Source organism: Dermacentor variabilis, chromosome 11, assembly GCF_050947875.1.
Source record: "Dermacentor variabilis isolate Ectoservices chromosome 11, ASM5094787v1, whole genome shotgun sequence".
Taxonomy (NCBI): domain Eukaryota; kingdom Metazoa; phylum Arthropoda; class Arachnida; order Ixodida; family Ixodidae; genus Dermacentor; species Dermacentor variabilis.
Genome location: NC_134578.1, coordinates 102,620,218 through 102,645,322, shown reverse-complemented (window position 1 = coordinate 102,645,322; position 25,105 = coordinate 102,620,218). Strand labels below are relative to the sequence as shown.

Below are 25,105 nucleotides of genomic sequence, written 5' to 3'. Positions count from 1 at the left end.
TCTTGTGCCACCAGAAGTCAATTTTCTAAGTAATTTGTGGCTGTGTTACGTTTGTGCAAATGTGGCACTTCTAGGGACAGAGAAGCAGACAACCTTATCACTCACACAAATGCATGCTGTACAGAAGCACGTTGTATGTCTTTACAGATCAGCATGCCCTCCAAACTGCTTAACGCACAAGACTCACATAAGAATCCTTACAAGTGTTATATGGCACTACCATAGCATCAGACATAATTATGGAATAGACACCAAATTGGTGAACAAACGGAGAACACTAACCAAGTCAGCTTCTTTGGCCTTCTTCTGGTCTGGAGGGCTGTTTTCCTCGTTAGTGGCTGGCGAACCCTGTTGAAGAAATGCATTGCATGGACGTGAGCAACATACACTCACGACAGGCATTACAGCAGGAATATCCAAAGTGCCACACAAACGAAAAAACAAAAAAAGAACTATAAGAAACTCGGAGGGACATAGGTACTATCAAGTTGTACAGTGGGCAGTGTGTTTGTCGGGAGGTGAGATACAGCCTCAGAAAGCGTTGTCATGTATGCACACATGTTTCGGAAGCAACAGAAAATCGCATCCCTAAGCTGGCACAGTCAGAGCTGTCCAAAACTTTTAGAATCTCAGTGGCTGGTGTTCACATTTGCAAAAAATCGTAAAGGAGGTTTTGGTCCAGATTTTGGCATGTCAAATTTGTTATTTGTACAGTAAAACCTCGTTAAACCGTACCCGCTTAAACAATAGTTTCGTTTTAAAAGTAGTAAAGTCAAATCCCCGACTCGGCGGCCATTGAACATAATGTGGTTTGTATCCGCATAAAACGTACCAGCTTATTGCGTACGCATCGGTTAAAACGTAGCGTTTCAACTTTCGTCGTGCAAACATGGCGGTGTGTCATTTCCATTGGGCGGCCCGGCAGAACACCAAAGCCTCAGAGATCGGAACAACGGCCTCCAAGCGCCCTGTGCGTTTGCGCGTGAAGCCACATCAACATCAACATCAATTCGGCGCCATGCCAGAGAGCGTTTTGGTGTCGTGCGAGCGAGGACTCGCATCAGTCCGAAGCTCGGATAAAAAAGACGCCGGGTGCTCACCATAGAAGAATAATTGGACATTGTCCGTGCTATCGAATGTGACACGAAGAAATTCGTGCTGGCACGCGACAGGGATCTGCTGTTGACTACGGTGTGTGGCATTTGGAATGCGAAGAAGTTGCTCGGCAGCGCTGCTGTGACCGCAAAGACATGTCGGCTACGAGGTCCGACTTTTCACCATCGTTGCCTCTGTTGTTGCTGAAGTGTTGACTAGCGACAGTGATGAGGACGACACGGAAAGCGACAGCACGGGCGATTGAGGCCCGACAGTGGCATAAGCTGCATGTTACGTCAGCCTCATGAATGCAATCATCGCGACGGGAACAGGGGCGTGATAACGTAACTCTATTCCAAACGAAAGGTATTCCAAACTCCGGCACCTGGCAATGAAAAAGGCGCCCCCAGGACTTCTGCAGCACTACTGCGCACGTGCTCGGAGAATACGTAACGCCAACGGGGAATCTGCTATGCAAGTGTTTGCCGAGATGAGGGGGCTGGTTGAAAAGCTGGCACGCAGCTTCAGCAAGTTTGAGGCCGCTGTCGTCGTGCTATTCCGCCACGGCATCAAACGAAAATAACACTTTTGTCGCGCGAAGTGAATAAATACGTTTTTTTCCCCTTTCATCGCACTCTCTCTGAGTTCCGTTTTCGACAGGTAGGTGGGCGATCTCATGCTATTTCGGTTAAACAGTACTACCGTTTAGTACGTACTTTTTCCAAGCTCTGGCCAACTACAGTTTAACGAGGATTCACTGTATTTAATTAGTGTAGGAAAGTTTCTTTGCTCTTGCGTACGTTACGGAAATATTGCCTCTATGCTTCAATAACTAGTAGTTTTCTCAGCATTCTTCGGCAATACAGATTTAAAAGAAAATCTGCATGATTTCTTATAATGTTATATTGGAAATGTATGGAACTATTGTAATGCATACGGAACTGACCCAATAGTGATATGGCTTGGTTTCTTCCGTACTATACTATACAGGGCTATTTCGTGATCACCGAAATTGCCCCTCATATCAAGCAGGGCTTTAACAGCTGTTATCCATAGGTTCACTGCTCATAGCTTACAACAATTCATGGTACCGTTCAATTGGCTCTACAACGTTCCAACTTGGATTGCAACAATGCGGAGCCCACTCTAGATCGGAGCCAGAGAAAGCGTGCCAGAGTCGAATGTGTAGCCACTTGCCAAAGCAGTCGAAGGATGGTAGAGAAAACACGTCCGCGCTTTCGTTGTAAACAATCAAGGCATGCAGGCGCCAAAGCATTAGCCCGCTATTGAGTCATGGCAGACACCATGCCGACAACAGCTGCAAGAGTCACGGGACCGTAGCGCCACCAGACCTCGGTTGCTCTCCCAGGTTGATTGCGAGAGCACTTCAACGTACTGTATTTACTTGATTGTAAGGCGTTTTTCTTTCATTATTTTTGTTGCTTGATCTTGACCCTCCCGTTACATTCGAATAACGGCAAAATTGACCATTCTAAAAGAAATATTCTAAGTTCCGCAGTTTTCAGCATTAAGTTGACTGTACCTTTAAGTCTTGATCCAATTCATACACAAGTCGACCAAAGTCAAAACTTCTTTTTTGTTAAAAGCATTAAAAGCATCGCCGTTGTCAATGTGCTTGTGACTTGTGTTATGGTTACTGTCTGCGGTAACCCGTGGCCTTTCACACTTCCACTCTGTTCATTCACGATGTTATGGCAATGCAGCACGTTCGGTATGACACCCTCCTCAAGAGATGAGCAATTCTGATGCCCAAGAAGCTGCAAAACTCCACCGCGGCTCAATGGCTTGACGTCAATAAGGAAACGATTCATGAATGCTGGGACCTCCTTAAATACGTGGTTGGTTGGATGGGCTCTGCGGACCTTGTAGTGGCCTGGTACTGCCCCAAATTAAATGGTTGTGCACTCTTTTAAGAAGTGCTTAATCTCAAACATGCTCGATGGGCCGAAAGGTGACCTGATTCTCAGGCGATTGCTTTCACCAATAGTTTCACTTTCGCGAGACTCTGCTCGTCTCGGCACCAAACCCCTTGAAGTATATGGCCAAAAACACGTTTGGCACTATGTAAAGGTAATGAGCTTGGCACCGTGCTAGAAACTAGGGGTGAGCAAATATTGAATGCGAATCGAATCAAACAGTGAACAAAATTTGCAAACTGGCACCGCATTGGCCGGGACCGCCTCTGTTGGTACAACGTTCATCCAGGTCAACAGGGCCAATAGAAATGATAAGGCAATGCGGACAGAGGGAATGTCAACAAAAGCAGCGCGTATGTCGTAAAGTGCGAAAGCACGCGTGGAGATCAGGCAGACTAGCTGCTTTTGTTGGATATGCATGTGTTGGATACGTGCACCGACGAATTTCATGCCACTTTGAGAGCTGTCATTCTAGACCGTATGCATTATCTTGGGGCCGATCATTTGTACAAATAGATCAGCACCAAGCATTCCGTGATGGCTTGCGGCCTGTTAGCACACCAGCCAGTGGCGAATTTTCATCACAGCTACGTTGCCTCGGCCATTAGGGCTTAATCGGCAGTGCTTCATAAGGCGTTCGCGACTATAGTAATCGTTTGGTGCCAAATTGATGCACATCTATTTGCAACACCCACACAACACTTGGAAAGCCAACGAAAACCACCTCGGAAATGAAAGCAAGACATGGTGGATGAATGAGGAGGAGGAGGGGAAGAGAAAATAGCGAGCGTCACGCAAACTTGCCGTGACCCTCCAGATTTCAGATTTTTCGACATATGTCAACTTGACACACCGGTGATGCCTGCTCTTCAACGTCGGTGCCAAGTAAACGCGAGGTGGTGATCGAGTCATGTGGTGCGCAGCTATTTTGTCCATCATACAGATTGGCCTTAGAATCACCCGCCTGCCGTAAAGTGGAATAGCCCTTCCGCGTTTTGGTGAAAAACAGGAAAGCAAAACTTTCTATGCAACAAATGAATGATTGCTGCAAAACACAGGTCCACTATTAAATTGAGAACCTTATTGGTATTCAGTACAACAAAACATCACTCATTCCTTATCTCAGAGGAGGAAAAAGCATGCAATAAAAATTCGATTGATAAAAAAAAATATTTCCCAGACCTTCATACACTAGAGCTGAGCTGTAATCAATGCTGACATACTAATTTGGTGTTCCTATTAATAAGAGTAGACTGTACTGTGTACCTTCATTTTTATGTAGTCGAATCTTGTTAGTTTGAACTTTTGGTTTATTCGAACTGACGCTGTGGTCCCGTGAAAGTCATGCGTATTCCAATGGGTGCAAACACCCAGTAATTCGAATGCACAACTCGCTGAAAAGATGCTGGCCACACGAGTTTCCTGGTGGCTTGAACGCCACGATAAATATCATCCTGCTCAAATTGGATTCCGTTCTTACTTGGGAACTGAAGACGGACTTTCTATGTTATCAGACGATGTTTTACAGGTTTCTCCACACAGTCACGCTGTACGCACGGTAGTAGCAACAGACATAACGAAAGCTTATGACAATATAGACCATGAAATCATTATATCCAACCTCATCGACCTGGGACTTCCACCGCGGGTGATAAGATTCATCTACTCATTCCTTCAGAATCGCACATTTGCGATTAGAGTAGATGGAAGGCAAGAAGGATACTTCACATCGAACAGAGGAGTCCCACAAGGTTCGGTTCTGGCTCCTCTTCTCTTCAACGTTGCTCTAATACCTCTAGCCTGGCAACTACATCGGATTCCAGATGTGAGGTTCTTAATCTATGCGGATGACGTCACTTTGTGGTCCGTGCATAAAGATATCTCTAGACAAGCTCAACAGCTTCAAGAAGCCCTTGATGTGCTGAACAACTACGCTCGGAAAGCAGGATTGGACATTTCCGCCCAAAAATCAAGCTATGTTGTGGTGACCAACAAGAAAGGACGCACAAGAATCACGCAGCACCCCTTTACATTTAGACTCGGCACAGTGACAATCCCTGAGGCTTCTGAGGTCCGCATACTGGGTCTCGATATTCACCAATCCGGCAGTGGTGCACACTGGCTCCGTAAAACCAGACAGAGTTCGTCAAAAACACTTCACCTTATTCGTCGCATTGCAGCAAAAGCAGCTGGAGCTCGTACTGACGTAGCTCGACGGTTGGTGCGTGCAGTCTCGCAGCCACGGATTTTGTATCAAGCTCAATTTAACGGCTGACTTTGGCACAGCTGGCACAGTTGGAGACGATTAATCGTGATGCTATGCGCACAATCACAGCACTGCCCCGCATCACTCCGATACCAACCTTACAGGAACATGCCCAGCTCAACACAATTGCAGAGCTCATTTTGCAACGTGAAAAAGCACGTGAAATAAAAAAGCAACTTATTCCGGCTGTCGCTGCGTTGCACGCTCATTTTCACCGCGGCTCTCGGATTGACAATTAGCCCTATCCAATGCCTCCCTGGGAATTCACCAGCATCACAACTAATAAGCCAACGAGGTTACGACGCCGCGATACAACAGGTATTATTGACGAACACAACATCGTCGATGCATCATGCGTTAACACCTGCCAAGTCTATACGGATGCTGCCATTCTCCCAGACGGCGGAAGGACATCATTCCTGAGTACTACGCATAATTTCATCAGCGGCCACCAGCGCTATTTATCTACAGAAGCCAGCGCTCTAGTAATGGAACTTCAAGCCATCCACGACGCTGTGCAAGATGCGACATCTAAGCTGCCTACCATCAAGCAACTAGATATCTTCACTGATTCTTTAGCGGCTATCCAGGAACTCAAGAAGGTTGATAAGGCGATGGAAATCTGTGAGACAATATACACTATGAATAGTAAGACATCTACTTGCGTCAAGGTACACTGGATTCAAGGCCATTCAGCGAACCCTCACAACATTGCTGCTGACCAGCAGGCACACTGCCCTCCTAATCCTGATCCTCCACCTATTCCCCTCCCACCCCAACCCCGTAACTCGCTGCGAGCCCGTAAAAATGTTCTCCGGCAGGACACACGCGCTCTTATCCCACCGTGTGTCTGCTCCCTCCCCCTTCACCTTACTAGGGCGGAGGAAGTTGTGCTTAGGCGGCTTCGGGCCGGGGTGGCCCTTACACCGGCTGTTGTCTCAAGGTGGAACTGGTCGCATTTACCACTGGGTGCTACGTGTCCATACTGCTCCGTTCCTGTGGTGGAATCAGATGCATACCACCTAATATGGACATGTACGGGTTTACAATCAGAACGCTCGCGTCTCCTACTGGAAGCCGGCCTCCGCTACAGTGTGACAACCAGCTATGACCGCTGGATACATGACAACAGATTCCACAAAACAATGCTCCAATTCGTACACAACACAGGCCTCACAGCACACATATAATACACATATACAGTCCAAGAATTATGCCTTAAGGGCAAGCCTTATCACAATTTAAAAAAAAAAAAAAAGCATTTGTGACGGTTAATTTGACCATACTGCGCTCCGACAATGTTCTTATCAGCGAGCCAAATCACGCGGCTGCACCTCCGACCAGCCACACCGCAGCAACGTTCGTTACCAAGCTTCTTGCTGTTTGGTGCCATGCTTCTCATTGAAACAAGTTGCCGCTGTCAACCATGGCGCCAACTCCATCTTTGTAATTTTCACCAATGGCTTCAGAGACCAGAAAGTATTGTGCATTGCATAATCCCAGTACCTAAAAGTAAGCTTCGCCCAAATACAGCAGTGTTATGCGGTGAAGCATACCAAGAGTTAGACTGGCGATTGTCACGGGAAATGGCATGTTTATTTTAATCAAACACATGTGCACCTGCGGTCTCCTATCACAGTACGAGCATCGATACACCTACAAAAGTGTACTGGCAGGCCCTCACAGCTATTTCGAACATGCCTGTGGCAATTTGAGCCCTTGGGGTAAAAGGCATGCATTCATTTTTTTCGGACCGCCCGACGCTTTCGCGGCCTCTATGGAGTCCGAAAAATAGGACGTTGACTGTAATTTGTAAATAAATGTGAATAAATCTTCTGGAACTTCCCACTCATGTGTTAGCTGAGTGCGCATGTGCCGCTGCAGGTAAGTCCTCCATCCAATTAGCTTCCTTTAATTCGAACAAATTTTTGGGCCTCTTCGAGTTCGAATCATTGAGATTTGACTGTACCTATGTTACATTGTTTGCTACATTCTTGTTATACAATGTTAGGAGACTCCCAAGCGTGTGCAGTTCTGTATTTTCTTGCCCAAAGTTTGTAAGCATTAGGTTTCGCAAAAATTTTCTGATATTCGGGTCAGCCGACAACCATGGCTTAATACCGTATTTACTCGCACAATGATCGCACTTTTTTTGTCAGAAAAATTTACGCAAAATCAGGGGTGTGATCATTACGCGGGTTAAATTTCCCGCGAAAAGAAAGAAAATTTTTTTTCGTCCCGCATTTGTTGCGGGACACCAAAACAAAAATGGCGGCCGGCGGAGCAAGCCGAACGCGCCAAACGCGATATTTTTTTCTTCTCATGAGTACATTACGTGCATTGAAACAGTTTCTCCCGTATCAGTAATGAATAATATCGTTAATATCGGCAAGTTTGTGGCAATAACGTAGCCATGTCCACTTTGAGGGGACAGAAACAGATGGGCGCGCTTAGCTGCCAGTGACATAGAAACACAGGGCCGGCATGCTGCGGAAACTGCGGCATCTGTCTTCACTACTATCCTAATACGGCACGTTTCTGCTAAGGGTGGGTGAATATCTTAGCTGTGTTACAAGCGTCGGCATATGAATAGGGTACACTTCTAACTAGGCATGTGCGAATAGTGCTTTTTCACTTCGAAGCGAATACGAAGCGAATAGGCATCGAATTCGAATAATTTCGAAGCGAAGCGAATATTTTCGAATCGAAGCGAATATTTGGGACTCCTAGTACAAAACAGAAAAATTGATGGAGTGACAATGATCTCTGCAGGCTGTTTTATCAGTTATATTTTCTGAACCATTATAAATGTGAGGCAATGAGAAACAGACATGAGGCATGAGACCTTTTCATTTTTCAATTTATTCAGACCACTGTGCACTGCTTGCCCAGCCTTTCATCCTAGTGCATGTTGCTATGTATAAACACTAACTGCTCAACATGCTCGGGGAGAAGGTGTTCTCTTCTAGTGGTGACAATATTTCCTGTGGACGAGAACAACCTCTCACTTGACACTTGGGTTGCTGGCACCGACAAGTATAGCCGAGCTAGCTTGGACAGTGACGGGTACTTGTCTTCGCCGAAATTTTTCCACCACAGGAAAGGATTTTCCAAGCGGGGCCGAACAGGTGCATGGAGGTACTCCTCGACCTCTTCCATAAGTCGCTGGGAACCAGTGCTTGAAGTGGTGGTAGAGGCCAAAGCTCCAAAAACATCCCACACATCACTAGAGACAGCTTGCGCAGGTGCACTGGGCTCTTCGCTGTCTCTCCCCTGAGGCAGGCTCTTCTCCACAGCTGAGCAGAGTAGATTTTTCAGCCACCGTTTCTCACTTGTGGTGTCGTAACAAACGGCTTTAAATCGGGGGTCCAATGCTGTGCTCAAGGCATATGTCACCTGCAATTTTATATCAACAAACCTGGACTTCATGCTGTGAAGGAGGTTTCCTGCAAATGCAGACTCCTCCCCACAACGCTGCTGTTGCTGAGTGAGCAGAAGTTGCATGCAATGCACTAGTGGCACCACTTACGAGAGAGTTGGGTGCTTTTCGGAGCAAGACGCTCTTGTTGCATCATCAACACATTTTAGCACTGATGTGATGGATGCCATCAGATGCCATTCACTTGAAGTCAGGTTTTCTAATGTGTCCTGTTCCGACAGATTCAAGGAAATTGGTACACGGAGCTTTAAAAGGCGTGACATCATTTCATATTCACTGTTCCATCTCGTCGCAACATCCTGAATCACTTCAAGGGGCTCTAAGCCCATGCTAACCTGAACCTCTTTGAGGCGACTTCTGGCTTGGGAACTCCTCTTGTAGTGCCCTACGATTGCTCGGGCCTTGACACACAGCTGCTCAAAATTCTGAGTGTCCTTCTTTGCACAGTGGATGCACAATTGTAACGTATGCGCGAAGCACTGTATACTTGTCCATCCCATTCGCGATGCGGCACCCAGGAAGTTTCTAGCATTGTCAGTGACAATGAAAACTGGAACATCTTGAGGCAGTCCCCACTCCTTTGCCAAGTCAAGGAGGATGCGCTTCAGGTTGTCAGATGTATGGCCTTCCGGCATGTGCCGGCATGCAAGGTGATAATTGTGAAGCCGGAACTCTTTATCAACGAGATGGCATGTAAATGAGACGTAGCTATCCCCCGGCCTAGACGTCCACCCGTCGGTCGTCACCGAGTAGCATGGGGTCCCGTCAGTGAAGTGATTGCGCAGCTCACTTTTGATCCGTTCTTTTTCTTTGGCGTAAAGTTCTGGCACGACACTCCGAGAAAACGTAGTCCTCGATGGGACCTTGTACTCCGGCACTGCTGTGTGCATCAAAGACAAAAAGCCTGGCTCCTCAACGATCGAATAAGAGTGCAAGCCAGTGGCCAGGAACTGTGCAACCTTCGTTGTTAACGTTTTTGCGCGCTGACTGTCACCTTTCAACGTCGGCTTGAAGTAGCTACAGCTAGCAGCACTTGCGTCCGCCTTGTTGGTGCCCGTCGTCCTTTTCGGGCCTGCAGGCTTTTTTGAGCTTTCGGCAGCACGGAGCTTCTCGAACTGCTTGAATGGATCAGGGTGACGCTTTAGGTGATTGACGAGGGTGGTTGTAGTGCCCGTGGGCGTCTTCAGGCGCATCTTGCACGTGCGGCACGTCGCGTCACTGGCTCCGCGATCGAAGAACTCCCAGATGGCACTCCGGAACACCCGCTGCACCGATTCGTTCATGGTTTGGCTACTTCGGCTGTGCGCGCAATCGAGCAAAATGAACAAATAACGCGTGACTGAACTTGATAACTCGAAGCGACGTACACATCCGGCAACCACGTTGGCACGAGCAAGCATAGAATAAAGAACGCAAGCCTACAAAAAAGAAGCTATAGAAAGCACATGGTTGCTTCACCAAATACCTGCTACCGCTAAGACACTTTTTTTTTTATTTGTCGGTGTTAAGGCGATTTATATCTTACAATCACAAGGTATAATATGTACTTTTAGGTAGATAAATACCTACGGATATTATGATGACGTTACAGTTACGTTACATTTAGTTCCAAAAAATGCAATAGTAAACGCTTTTTTTAAAACTTCCGAAGAGCCATCGCTATCGTTATCAATATTGTTTACGTTCGTAAATTTGTATGCTAGGTTCAAAGCTCGGTCACGGCCTTGTTTCTTTCAAGCGGTCGTGGCTCCGTCAGCAAAGTGGCATGAAAATGCTCTACCCAGGGTAGATATAGAAAGACAAACTTGCAAAAAATGTACGCGTACCGGTATTATTAAACTTCGAAAGACTTCGAAAATATTCGAAGTTTTCGAATAGCCCTATTCGAATCGAAGGTCGAATCGAATATGACATTATTCGCTTCGTTATTCGTAAGTTTCGAATATTCGCACAGCCCTACTTCTAACGTATCACTGTAAACGTGGCTACTATCATTGCCGCTCGCGATTTGTTGCGTGCCCACGAGTCCAGATGAGAAGAATCGAAAGGCACCTTTTTTGTTGTTGACCACAACCATTATAAAGCTTACACATAATAAAGGCAAGTTTGGTTGCAGCTTTTTTTTTTGGTCATGAAAGTGTGGAAAGTGATGAAAGTAATGAAATGAGGCATCCACTTAAGAATGTTTGGTGCGTGCAGACCACTTGGTTTGTCTTGAAGAGTTGTTCGCGTAGCATTCGACAGATGGTAACCGCGATCAATATTAGCCAGACCTGGCACACAACATATCGCTGTGGCAAGTTCGGGGTGCGATCATTACATGGGAAATAAAATTAACCAAATTTTGTCGACAAAATTCAGGGGTGCGATCATTACACGAGTGCGATCATTATGCGAGTAAATACGGTATTGTGTGCGCGAGGGAGCGGGGGAAAGTGGGGCAGAAGTGCGTCGTCTTTCGCACGCATGACATGGGGGGAGGCGAGGGAGAGGGGGGTTCTACTCCTGTGGCTGCAGTTAACGGTGCAGCTGCGCTGGTGCTATATCTTGAAAACAATCTGTGATGTGGACAAAGTGCGGCCAGTGCCGGTAGCTTCGTATGCACTGTGTTTTATACGTTTAATTGAAGTTGAAGCAACAGACCGAACGAAGGTCAATTCGCTCGCTGTTGCTGCTACGCTTACTCACTCCAACGTTTTGACAGCAACTTTCCGTGGTCATCGAGCGAGATGCGTTCATGCTTACCTGTGCACGTGTGACACGATGCGTGTTAATTTAGTTAGTAATCTAATGTATACAACTTTATACGGCTGACAAAACTACTGTCCTTACTTCACATAGCTGTCTACTAATTTGCTATCACAATTGATGCTTCGCCTTTCAGGTGAAACTGGAACTTTTTTTGCTTGTTTGTTTTTTTACTTGAGAGATTCATTACTCACTCCTTGCAATAACATTGTTACACATCGCAACTAATGTTTTGGAAGTGAGGTGTTTTTGATATTACAGACTTGGATAAAACAAAGAATTTTTGTCGGATTATCAGAGCCCGTTGTAATGAGAGTCGACTGTAACTCCTTATTAAGATATGCCCCCGAAAGCAGGGTGTTGAACTGAACCAGAACTAAACTGAACATCAGAGCTGAACTGCTATTTCTAGTTGAACAATAACTGAACTGAAGTAGAGTAAATGTGGTATGTTGTCAAACTCACCTCCGGCTGCCTGTTTGGTGGAGGAAGAGGAGGCGGAGGAGGTGGAGGTTGCAGTGGCGGAGCTGTGCGGAACTTGGTGTTGTACGGCAACGTCTGGTACTTGGGGTCCGAGCGTGGCCTGGGCTCCACCGCAGCAACATTGGCGGCGAGCAGGAGTGGAGGCGGTGGACCTGCTCCACCTCCGCCACCGGGCCGGACATTACTGGTCACGACTGTCAGCTGCTGTGGCTGCTGCTGCAGCTGCTGCTGTTGTGCCATCTGCTGCTGCTGCTGGCTGTTGTGCAAGCGCTTCTTGTGCAGCCTTTGACGCAGCTCCGCGATGCGACGGTCCAGGGCTTGCACCTCTGCCTGACGCTGCGCAAGCTGTTCCCGCTGCTGCCCCGCACGCTGGGCTCGTGCCTGGAGTGGGACAGACACTCTTGCTAGTGAGCATCTTACTTAATTCCAGTTCAACAAGATATGAGCATTGTTAACAAGCACACAGATCAGCTCACATGTAAGCTGATACAGGTCTTACATGTAAGGTGTTGTAAGAAAAAAAAAAAAATGGGCACCTATTGCATCAGCACCCTTAGGTGCCACTTAAATAAAAGAAAGCCTGTAAGTGAGTGGTTAGTTCTAAGTTGAAGCTCGATATAACAACACGAATATGATGAATGATTGGACATAAGGAACCAAAGCTAAAATGCTTCCTTCCTACATCCGTGCCTAGTGAATCTATGCTTATACTGAATACTGACTATAGCAAAGGGAATTATCATGTATGATGCAACTTACATTTAAAGAAATTTGACAGTATTTACTTTTGAGTGCTTACATGGGCAATGTAGTAAGCAGAGAATGTGGGAACACATGAGCAAGGTAGCGTCAGGAAGGAATGTTCATTCAGCCCATCATTGCAGTCGGTGTGGCTGTGTTCTGTTGTTTGCTTTGGTCATAATTCTTGGTCAAGAAAAGATGGGAATGGTCAGATAAACATCTGAAGCCTTTGAGATAATGGAGCATGACAACACTTGCATTGGCATTATGTCACTTAATAAAAAACGTGTGTTGCCACAATGTACTGATGGTGTAGAACCAAACCCTACGAGAAGTGCGTTTTAACTTTTTAATTCTAATTTTATTTATCAGAACGGAAGGTTGTGCCCTGAAAGGCAAAGCGACACTCAACTCTCAAGGACAGTGGCAAGCACTATAGTCCGTGAAATCTAAAACCCAAAGGTTAAATCAGCTCGCTATCTACACATGTCTCAAAAAAGACTCCAAAGCAATTAGGCAGTTTTAGCTGGGCATCCGCAACCACCCACTATGCAGCGCGTGAGGTTGTGCATGCGTAGCGAACTGCACGCACATGATATGGCAATAGTCGACTGGCCGCAAAAGTTGAGAAGGGGATTGCCGACTTGCATCCACAGGAACCAGTAGTGTACTACTTAGCGCCGCCATATGCCACCTTCTGAAACTGTGTAGCCAATATCAGCCACCACGAAGTTGAGCCAAAAGCTGGATTCATATCTTCGGCAAAAGCGATATTGAAGAATGCGCTCTCGTGGACATGCGAGAACACGCGAGAACATCCCGCAAAGCCCGCTGAGCTCGCAGCGGACACTACGCAGCTTTTGAAAAGCTGCGGGTGCACGCAAGATACCGGGCGTGCTCCTGCATACCGCGCATGCACACTGACACCTCCGTGGGTTTGTTGCGTACGCAGAGCTGTTGCGGACACCCAACTAAAACTGTCTATTGTTGGCGCTCACATACATTCTCGAATGTACAGCCTGTTTGCATCGCATATGCAGTCCGATCAGGCAAGTCTCTTTCACGATGAAATTAGCAACATTCAAGAAATTCTGGTCACATAATGCGGGAATGTGCGGCCACTGCTAGGCTAAGGTGCAATTTAATTTGTATTTGCAATGCCGACATGATGGCCTCCACTAGTCGTGTCATCCCAAGCAATCACAGGTCAAGGCCAAGATTGTCCTGGGCACCATCCGGGCCTTTATTGACCTGGCTAATATCTGGGACATCACCTGAAAGAGTAGCCCCTTTTTAAAGCGAATAGCTTTCTTTGGCTCTTTTGCCTGTCTTCATGGTCGATGGTAGGCAGTTGGAGGTTGCTGGTTAGAACGAACGCCCTGATGCAAGGCACATGTACAGTTGCTTTGTGAGGTGCACTCGTTGCTGAACGCCAACTGTCATACCTCTTTGAGAGGCGCATGCTGTCGACATATATTACCGCTACAAATGTGCCAGTTAATGACTCAGTTGTTTACAGAATTACGCAATGAAACGACAAATGCTACCTAAATAATCCCTACTGTAACAAATGTATGTCCTCTAGCACACCGTTTCTTTAATAAAGTGAATAGCTTTATTGCTATTTGCAAATATTGACAAGCGACAGTTTTTGCACCAATTATTTATAAACCCAGCTCCCCCTACCTTCTGTGCACAAATGACTTCAGTCAGGAGTGCACACTGTAGCCACTAAGAATACAATAAATACGTCTCTCTCTTTCTTGGATACAGAAGGCGTGTCTTGTAATTAGCGATAATCTGGTGAAAAGCGATCACCAGCAAAAAGTAAAACAGTTTGTGCGAGAGAATACTTAGAATCATAGTTGTGATAACAAGCTTGAGTAGTGAACCGAGTATGGTACATGTAGTTGTGGCAATGCTGCTGTGCTAGACATACGCTTTATGTGAAATTACACGCTCATGTTAATAATGAAGTTCAGTCGTAAGTTCAGCGATTGTCTTGGATACTTCTTGTATGTTGTGTATGTGTATTTTTCGTTGGTTTTCATCTTAGTTTATCATGTACAGACTTGCCCAACACTTGGCTTTCTTAGACATAATTATGACATGGCATGCCCATATTGGTAAGATAATGTAAAATAATTTTCATAGCATGCACATTTGAATTAGGGTATGCATTTAGAGTAAGCACCATAAGCAGCAAACCGCATAGCATAGCTTTACTGACATGCATGACCTGACAATGCCTGCAGATGCACAAAAGTCGCACAGAAAACTAAAATGGTATTTAAGTGTAATCGAATGCTAGAGTCCCAGACAGGGTTTAGCTACAATACAAAAAGACGTTAGTGCAAACAAGGAAGTTAGCATACAACATTGTTCACATGTTCCTAAAAAAGAGAGGATACTGATAGCACAGGCTAAGAGCGATTCTAATCTGCAAACACACTCAAAAAAGAAGTTTGCACCCTTGAAAGCCTATCTTCTCACCAAAACATAATTGTCATCTGTCTTGCCTACATATCCATTCTTTAGAACTCTGTGCTCGCTACTTTCCTGTCAAAAACGCAATGTCATGCCAGTAACACACACACTGTTCATGCACAGCCTTAAAGAAAAGAAAGGCATGCGAGATAGACAACAATCACTGTTGTGTGACAAGCCCCCAAAGGTTTCAAACACTTTTTAAAATTACATGTTACACAGAGAAGAAAAAAATATGAAGTTTTGCCCGATAGGCGAAGCACTGGCAGTGCTAGCAGAGTTCCACGTGCTCTAGCTTTGCAAGCACTGTTCCAATAATATGCGCTGCAACACATTGCTGCAATGCAGCACACGAGGCAACTGCTGCCGTACAGCACGGGCAGCTACGATGCACCTCACAATGCTGGCACGAAAAGGTGAGCTGGCAGGGGCGTTACAGAATTCACACCTTGATGCTCAATGACATTAGAAAGACACAAAAGTGTTGGCCATCTGTGAGCACCTAGTGAATGGATCAGATAGCTTTAGCTTGATGTTTAGTGTCCATTCCATTCAGACCAGTGCATGCGCCATAGCATGGTACATGCACAGCTGTTCAGCCGTCACTCATGTAGTTCTGCAGACCTTCTAACCCTGTGCACATGACTGCTCATACGCCATCGATACTGGGACAACATGGCAATGGCACTGATGGTATGAATGTGCTTCGAGTGTCCGTATAATTGCTATTGCAACAAAAGATGATCCCAACTGTTCGCGCATTGCAGAAATAATAGATTTAGCTATAGAATGCATCTTACAAAACGTGAAGTGTAACTAATCCACACTGAAGCAATGTGCAAATGTTTCTTTGTTGTATTTGATATGGTGCTAAGCACTGAACCAGTCCCTAGAGAAATGGGTCATCTTGTGTTGCAGCAAACGCGTGATTGAGCAGCCTAGTCAGGCCTAAAACATTCCTGCTTGTCTCAAAAGCGTTGCTCACCATAAGCATCTCGTGCCGTGCCCTGTCTGTTCCAGCTGTGGCAGAAGTGATGCCGGCGTTGCCATTCGAGCCAGAGTTGCGGCGCAGTTCCTCCAGCTGCCGGGTCAGTTCCTCTACCTTGGCAGCTGCCACTGATAGCTCTTTCTCTTTGGCCGAGAAGAGGGCCCGCACTGCCTCCAGCTCAGCCGCTGAGTTAGTAGTAATAACTGTTATCATTATTTAAAATGAAAACATACAGACAACAAAGAGAGAGGGAAATAATGGAGCGAACAGGCCGGCAACTTCCGCCGAGAGGGACACAACACCTGCCTGTTCTTCCAGGAGGAGGGGATTAGAAACAGAAGTTGAAGGTGGGCAGAAAGAAAGTGTAAGAGATAGAAATCACCAAGACTGAAGTAAAGCAACAACAAAGAAAACACTGCCGCAATAGAAATAATAAAAAAGACCTTGCAGGTCACACTAGTTAGAAAAGAATATAAAAAATTTAGCAAGGTCCCATTCCTCGCAAATAAAAAAAGCACTACAAACAGGAAGGCAACTCACTTTCTTGTAGAAAAGTATGCAGACCGTGACGGAGCCACTTCATCAGTAAACAAGGGACTAAATCAAAATCAAATTACCAGTTGTTTTAATGTCCCAATCAAGCAACACAGTCTCTGAGAAACATTATATTGGATCTATTGATTTAATTTTCAGACACCTGGGGTTCTTTAACGTGCATTTAAATGTATGTAGATAAGCATACCTGCATAAAAATGCAGTTACCATCGCGGTCGTGAATAAAACCACAACCTTCTTTTTGGCAGCTGAATGTCACAGCTGTTGAGTCACCACAGTGGGTTAAGCAAGACAACATGAAGCTCTACTGCCATTTCAATATATTCCTTTCCCCCTTCTTGTTTCTGTCCACCAGCTCAAGCGACAGCCGTTTGTAGTCCTCTTTCCCTCTCAGCCCTCTTCCCACCTTAAGCTATACATTTTGGCCTGCACTCCCAAAATAAACGTTCATTCCCTGCCAGCCGTGCCTGCATCTGCTTGCCCATGACTGAGTAGCTGGTGATGAAACAGTGGCAACGGGTTTGGTTTTTAACCACGGCTTTAAGGCAGAGCTGAAAAGTCCTGCCTTCAAGTGACCCCATAACGACAGCAATGGCCTGCTTGCAGTAGCCGGACTTTGACGAAGCAAAAGATAAGTTGAAGTCTTATGTCGTCAGAGCAAAAGCATATTTCGAAGAGAACAGTGTGATGGACCAGTTTAAGAAGAGAGCATTACTGGCTTCAGCATTGTATAGCAAGACAATCAAGGTGCTAACTGGCAGAGTAGCCCCACGCGCACCAACTGCATTAACTTACAACTAAGTCATTCAGGTTTTGGATGGGTACTACAACACAAAGAAGCATGAGATAACCAAGAGATACAAGTTCTTCAAATGCTCCCAACTTCCCGGCAAAACCGTTAGCATGTTTCTTGTTGCTATTCGCTGAATAGTAGACAACTGCAATTTCGGCACGTCACTTGATCGCATGCTTAGGGATTGCATTGTCTGCGGCATACGCTCCATTGTGCTGCAGAAGCAAATGTTAGCAAAAAGGATTTCAAGCTAAAAGAGGCCGAAGCGTTGGCACTTTCTGCCAAAGCCCCTGAAAACGATGCTGAAAGAATGACATCTGAATCGGCGCCCTTGCTTAAGCTACCAGCTTCCAAGGTCAAGTCTGTTCAAGCTTCATGAGTTCGTTTTGTGCCGCAGCAGCATGGTAGATGTAGAAGCGGCAAACATGACGACAACAGCAGTAGTTGAATCAGAACAAAGTGTTATCGCTGCAGGCACCATGGTCATCTCGAAAAGATGTGCTACATCCACGCGAATAAAGGCCACGTCGCACCACAGCTAATTCAGGAAGAAGCTTTGGCCCTCGAAGAAGCCGTACCTAAATATGATGATAGTGAAGGAGCACATATATAGACCTTACTTTCTACACAAAAAACCCCTTCGAGCCGCTGGTATGGCGTACGTTCACAGGGGGTGGTGTGCAACATCCCATGGAAGGGGATACTGCCTTGCCTGTCTGCATTATTTCTCAGGACGTTTTTGACAAGCATCACGAACAATGGCCGGCGCTTACACCTTCACATGTGAAGTTATCATGCAGTGTTGGACCACTGCCAGTGCTGGGAAAATTGCAGCTCTGTCTGCCACATAGACTGTCTCCGTAAAGTGCCCGCTTATTGTGCTCAACTGCTCGGGACCAAATATTTGTGGCCGTAGCCTAATTTCCTTGCTTGACACAGCAGGGGTTCGAATTATCCGGTCGGCGGCACAAGACATGCCAGACACAACGCAAGAATCCACAGGAGCAATAAAAAACACTGTCGGTGACTATTACAATGTGTTTTCCAAGGATCTTGGCCTGATCAAGGGGCCTCCGGCAAGCTTGCAGCTGGAGGGACCCGTGCTGAAATTTTGTAAGACAAGATCCACTCCTTACGCTCTAAGGGACAGGGTGTCACAAGAGCTGGACCAGTTGGTCTCTATCGGGGTACTTTCACCCATCCAACATACGGATCAGGCGCCTCCCATCGTGCCAGTAATTAAGAAAGACGGAACAATGAAAAGTTGTGGCCACTTCAAAGCCACCCTGAACACAGCCTGTACAGTTGAGCAGTGCCCTCTCCCAGTCAGTGAGGGTATGTTCATATTGTTAAACAGAGAGTAGTTTCAGTACTCTTGATTTACGAGATGCATACAATCAAGTACCCTTGGATGAAGCCTCTAGGAAGCTTTGCGTCATTAACACACACACAGAGGGTTGTTTAGTTATACAGTCGACTCTTGTTACAACGGACCCTGATCATTTGACAAAGAATGTCTCTTTTCTTTGAAGTCAATTATATTCGAAACGCCTCACTTCTGAAACTTTGTCCGCAATGCCTAACAACATTATTGCAAAGAGTGAGTGACGAACGTCCAAAGTAAAAAAAACGTACAAAAAGACTCGCTGCCCTTCCCCTCAGTGAAGAAGGATGACCAGCAAAGCTGTGTATGTGGGACTCTTAATGGGGAACTGCACCTGCACCATGGGTCGGATTGGCATTTCACTATCTTGGGGATTGGCCCCCGTATTGGGAGTGGTTAACGCCTGCTTCACTTCCACCGCGGGTCGGCTCGGTAATGTACTATCTTCGGAATCAGCCCACGTGTGGGGAGAGTGTAAGGCCGGCTTCACTTCTACCGCGGGTAGGCCCGGTATTGTACTATCTTTGGGATCGGCCCACATATGGAGAGTGCATAACACCTCTGCCGCGGGTTGGCCCACCATTGTACTATCTTCTGGATATTTTTCTACATGTGAACACGATAGTGGGGAAAGTAACCCTTAACAGCTTCGCAGTAATATTTTTCAGTCTCGCCCAAGAGGCGAAGCATCGTTTGCGATTACCAATTAGTAGACAGCTATATGAAGTAAGGATAAGTACTTTTATCGGCTGTACAAACTTGCAAAGTTCGCTTACTAACTAAATTAACAAGCATGGTGCCAGGCCCGCACAGGTAAACATGGCCACATCTTGCTCGATGACCGTGGAAAGTCGATGTCTAAACATGGGAGTGAGGAAGTGCTGCAGCAGCAGCGAGCGAATTGACCTTTGTGCTGTCTCTTGCTTCAACGTGAAGTAAACATCGAAAGCACAGCACATACGAAGCTATGGGCACTGGGCACACTTTGTCCACATCGCAGAATGCTTTCAAGGTATGGCGGCCACGCCATAAGCAGCAGCTGCCGGACTAAAACTCCCTCTCCCTCGCCTCCTCCGCGTGCCTCACGTGCGAAAGAATATATCATTTCCACTCCATGTTCCTACCTCGCGCACACGATATTGAGCTACTATTGTCAGCTGACCCTCGCAAGTAAGTTGTCAGCCTGCACAGACATGGCAAAAGTATGTTTTATACACACAACCTTGAAAAAAAATTGCTGCTCATTTCATCCACGCTAACCAATAGTCCATTGTAGTGTGGTCAGATAAAAGTGAACTTCATTGCATTAATAAATAGGTAGAACAAACTAAGGTTGAAATATGGTCCGCTAGATCTGAAAGTCAGTTGTACACGGGTCCGCTGTAACGAGCGCAGACTGTAATAGGCTTCCCTTTGGAATATCCACTGCTCCGGCTATTTTTCAAAGAAAAATGGATGCAGTACTGTCAGGATGATCAGGCATCCAAGCTTAACTCAATGATCTACTGATTTCGGAGACTCACGGAGATGGAAGTGAACAGCTGAAAAATGTGCTAGAATGTTTCTGAGAACACAGAGTTAAGCTAAGGTATGACAAATGAAATTTTCAGCAGCGAGCCATCACTCATCTCGACCATAGGACCCACAGAGGGTGTCTTCACCCGAGCGAGAAGAATTTAGATGCTAGTGCTTAAGCACCTCGCCCACGTAATGTTAGTGAGCTGGGCTACTTTGCAGAAATGTTGACATTTTATGCTAGATTTTTGCCAAACATGTCTTCCCTACTTTGCCCCTTAACAAACTCCTAGAGAAGGCACAAAATTGGAGTTGGGATGGCAACAGGAAGCTGCCTTCTACAAACCAAGGAAGCTTAAAGCAAGCTCAGGTTCGTGTACACTTTGATCGGTTGAAAGAGTTGAAGCTCGAATGTGATGGCTCCCCATACTGTGTAGGAGCAGCAATTTTCCACACAATTAACGGCATGCCCAAGCCTGTAGATTTCCAGTCCTGTACTCTGTCAGTTGCTGAAAAGAATTATTTCCAGCTGGAGAGAGGCCCTTGTTCTGGTGTTTGGCATCACAAAGTCCGTGATTACCTTCTAGGTCACAAATTTACCCCCGTGATAAACCACCAGCCCCTCTTGAGTTTGCTGCAGTCTGACCACCTGACACCTACTCTGGTGGCAGCACATATCCAACGCTCGGCACTGTACTTGGGAGGCTACCACTACAAGCTACAATACGTGCCAAGAAAACTGCTGAACTCGGATGCCCTTAGCAGACTGCCACTGCGGTCTACGGAGATGGATGAAGTGGGTGAGCCACCGGAATATGTACTTGCTCTTGATAACTTCGACAACAGTGCGGCCACAACACGGGAACTGCAGGAGCTATTGCCACAGACCCCACAGTAACTGCGGTCAAGCATTACATACTGCATGGTTGGGCCAAAAGCGTGAAACACCTGGAGGGAACTGTGCGGCTGTTTTTTGACCGTAAGCTAGAGGTGTCAGTATCTCACTGTCTTGCTTACTTGGGCAATCACACCTGAAAAAGTGCAGAACCGACTTCTGAAACCGTTGCACGATACCCACCATGGCTCGTCGGGAATGAAGTCAGTGACAAGGTCGAAATTTCTGTGGGCTTAACTAGACCGCAATATGAAGAGCTGTCAGCCCGCTGCCCGAACGGTCTTCAAAACATGCCAATGTCGACTGCAGCGCCACCAGCCAACTGGCCGCAAATGCACAAAAAATGGTCACGGATTCATGTCAATTTTGCCGGACCGATAGCAGGCAAGATTATTTTAGTAGCAGTGGACACACAGACAAACTGGATTGAACCCGTGCCAGTCAAACATGCCACAACGGCTCGCACAATCAGCTGCCTGTGCGTCATGTTCAGCAGATTTGACGTTCCGCGAACCATTCCCTCGGATAACGGTACGCAATTCTCTAGTCAAGAGTTCACTTACTTTCGTGGCTAAGAACGACATAACCATTAGCACAAGCCCACACGACAGTAGGGTGACTGCAGTGCCACAGGCTTACCCAGCAGAGGTGGCAACCACGGACACGTAACAAGTGCTTAAGTGTTTTATCAGGTAATGCGAGCCAGTGCAATTGTTCCATTTTTAAGAAGAGAGCAGTGTTGCAAACAGAACTCTGCCACTTCAATGTCTATTTTGTTTTTATCGGTGGCTCAAGCTGCAGCCGTTTCTGATCATCTTTCCCTCTCAACCTTCTTCCCACCTTAAGCTATATATTTTGGCCTGCGTTGCCAGAATAAACATTCGTTCACTGCCAGCCGGGTCTGCGTCTGCTTGCCCACAGCTGAGTAGCTGGTGATGTAACAAGGGAGTTTCATACTTATGCTGAATTGGATTCTCCTTTACCCAAGAATATTGCAAGTTACCTTGACCAATCGATAAGGTTTACTAAAAGAAATGTAGCGGCTACGAAAGATGCTGCTGTGAAGGGCTACAGATTAGTTTTGACTAAGTGGGGTCTTTCTGGTCTCAATCAAAGTACTAGCACACAAGAATTCTGCTGCAGGAAAACAATAAAATTATGTCAGCTCATCATGCTTTGTTTCAACAAAGCGTGATAATGGCATGATAGTGATGACAAGGCAATGACGGCACGGCACTAATCATGACTGCAGTAAGAAAATTAAGGCATTACGATGACATGGCATGGCAGTAATAATTAAACAGCGACAACAGCATGGCACCATGACTGTGGTATGACAACTGCAAGACTGCAGCACAATAATGGAAATGACAAAGAGGGCGGCCTTATGATGACAACTGCATGGCAGCAACGATGACAACAAAAATTACGCTGGAATGGCAATGGTGCAATTACCATAATCATGATGGCATGACGATGATCATTAGTTGATTGATATTAAAGACGGCAGTCACGTAAGGTTGTCATGATCCCAGTAGTATCAAAACGTATCAAGGAGTTGGAGCTCAGAACTGCTGCTCGCTATAGCTAAGCAAAGGAATAAAAAAAGACAATAGATTTCACACGCATTTTTGCATTCTGCTCTCTTTCAAATACTCCTTCCATTGTTGGAAAGCAAGCATGCATCACACAAAAGCAAAATGCTGCCTTTTTCTGTGCAGTGGAAGAACATATCAGTTACTGCGGTAGGTATCATGAAGAGAAGGTATTAGAGGTAAGGATGAATTAATGAAATCTGGTGGAATATAACTTTCAAGACCTATGATGAAGTTGCACTGAGCTGAAGCTGTTGCAACCAGAAAAGACAAGCACACAATAAGCCTCTGATGCTCAGATGATTTGCAACAGTACCTGACCATGTCAAAGTGAAGACCTCCTATTGTGTGGAGGCATTGGGTACCTTTGCCCGGCTCTCTGGAACATTACGCTAACCTCAAGCAAGAAGAGAGGAAGGTCAGAATTGTACTGCCCATGAATGAATGGGAGTCTGTGAGAGTTGACTGCTGGGTAATGCCCAGAGCAGATGCGACTGGGATTGGATTCCTTTAGAACAGTAAAAAAAAGAGACACTGGACAGAATAGCAGGAAACCAAGGTGAATATTCAAGCTTCTCTCACATACTTTGCACCCCCATTGCAACATGACACATGTTCAAAGCCCAGTGCATTCTATAGGCAAAATTCAAGAACTGTTGCATTTGTTTTGTTTCACTGTGTTTGTGCATGTTATTATTTATGCCCCCGCACTTGCACACTACTACTGAGGTCTATGTCTGCGCTTGGAAGTTATGGCACCTAAAGTCTCAAATAGGAGCTAGTATGCGCAGAAGTGTTACGCAGCATAAATTTGCTCAATGTTGTTGAATGATGGTTGACACATGCATTGTGCTGAACTGGCTTTCTGCTTTCATGCACTGTGCCAGTGCATCCTCTATATTTTTCCAATGTCAGCCAGATGCGGCCAATCCGACCATTCACCACCCTTTCCTATCGTGCTTTCCTGCTATGCCCCGTCGGCTAGTGTTTGTGCCTGCTTTACGATCACAGGGGAGAGTACCATATGGGTGGCGCCTCACAAAAGAAGTCAGAGGAAGACTGACAGATGTGTGATAACTTGACAGACGCAGGGAGAGAGTCTCTAGAGCTTCTCCTGCAGAACGGCAATGGCCCGAGCTCAGACACACGCATGACACGAGCAGTCGTACTATCTGGGTAGTGTCACATCACGGCAACTCACTGAACTAAAGCGCACCAACGGCTCCCACATTGGAGCGAGCGATTGCACTGGCATTGGAAAAATAGAGGAGGCGTTGACTGTGCAGTAAGCGTCAAAAGTTTAGAGTTTGGGGTCTCAGTAAACAAATTTCTGAGCAGTTAGTTTGCGACTATAGTTTGTAAAGCTTTCGTATACTGCATAGATTCCATATACACTAGTCATCACCATTATCATCATCAGCCTATCACGTGTCCATGTATGACGATAGCCTCTCCCAGAAATCTTGAATTGGCTGTCTAGGGTTAGCTGATTTGAAGTTATGCTTAAAGACTTCTTAATTTAATCACACCACCCTAAATGTCTGCCACCCTCAACAATGCTACCCTTTCCTTGGCACTTATTCTGTGATTTTCAGAGATCACTCGTTATCCGCTCGACACATCACACGGCCTGCCCCACTCTATTTATAATATAGTACTGTATGCCAGAACTAGCGTATATTAGTACAGGCAAGAAATCCAAATACCACGCTGTGTACCCAGGCTGCAGAAATAGATTTTTGTCAGAATCTATGGTCTATAAGCTTTTGATGCCAACTGCACATGCTTTCCAAGTTGTTCATTTAACAAGAACGGACCAAGACCCTCTTAAAGGTAACCCTGCCCAGTGCGTACACGTACCGAGACTGGCATTGCCGGCCTGCTGCTGGTCGAGCTGGGCACGCAGGCGACGCAGCTTGAGTTCTTGCGGCTCGTGTGGTGCCTGTCGCAGGAACCGCAACCGCTGCTCACGGGCCACCAGCTGCTGTTGTTGCCATGCCAACTGTTGTTGTTGCCTCAGAGCTACTGCACGCAGCTCCGCCACGCTCAGGCCCCCGGCGGCTGGCCCGTCACCAGCCGTGGGAGGTGGAAGCTGTATCAGGGGACACCAGATGGCGCGTTGAGAGGTGGACAAGTATCATTAAGATACACAATGCTGAAACCAGCATGATGAAGGTGTGGCAC

The 25,105-nt window shown here is 46.2% G+C and overlaps 1 protein-coding gene across 1 annotated transcript in view; it reads right to left on the bottom strand.

Moving 5' to 3' along the window:
- ASPP (Ankyrin-repeat, SH3-domain, and Proline-rich-region containing Protein) overlaps window positions 1-25,105 on the bottom strand; it is an 80,258-nt gene that overhangs the window by 50,938 nt on the left and 4,215 nt on the right. The window contains exons 2-5 of the mRNA XM_075674708.1: window positions 24,782-25,013; window positions 16,182-16,369; window positions 11,951-12,349; window positions 283-348 (exon numbers count right to left, since the gene is read on the bottom strand). Of these exons, the coding sequence (XP_075530823.1) occupies window positions 283-348; window positions 11,951-12,349; window positions 16,182-16,369; window positions 24,782-25,013 (885 nt within the window). The remainder of the gene's footprint in view (window positions 1-282; window positions 349-11,950; window positions 12,350-16,181; window positions 16,370-24,781; window positions 25,014-25,105) is intronic.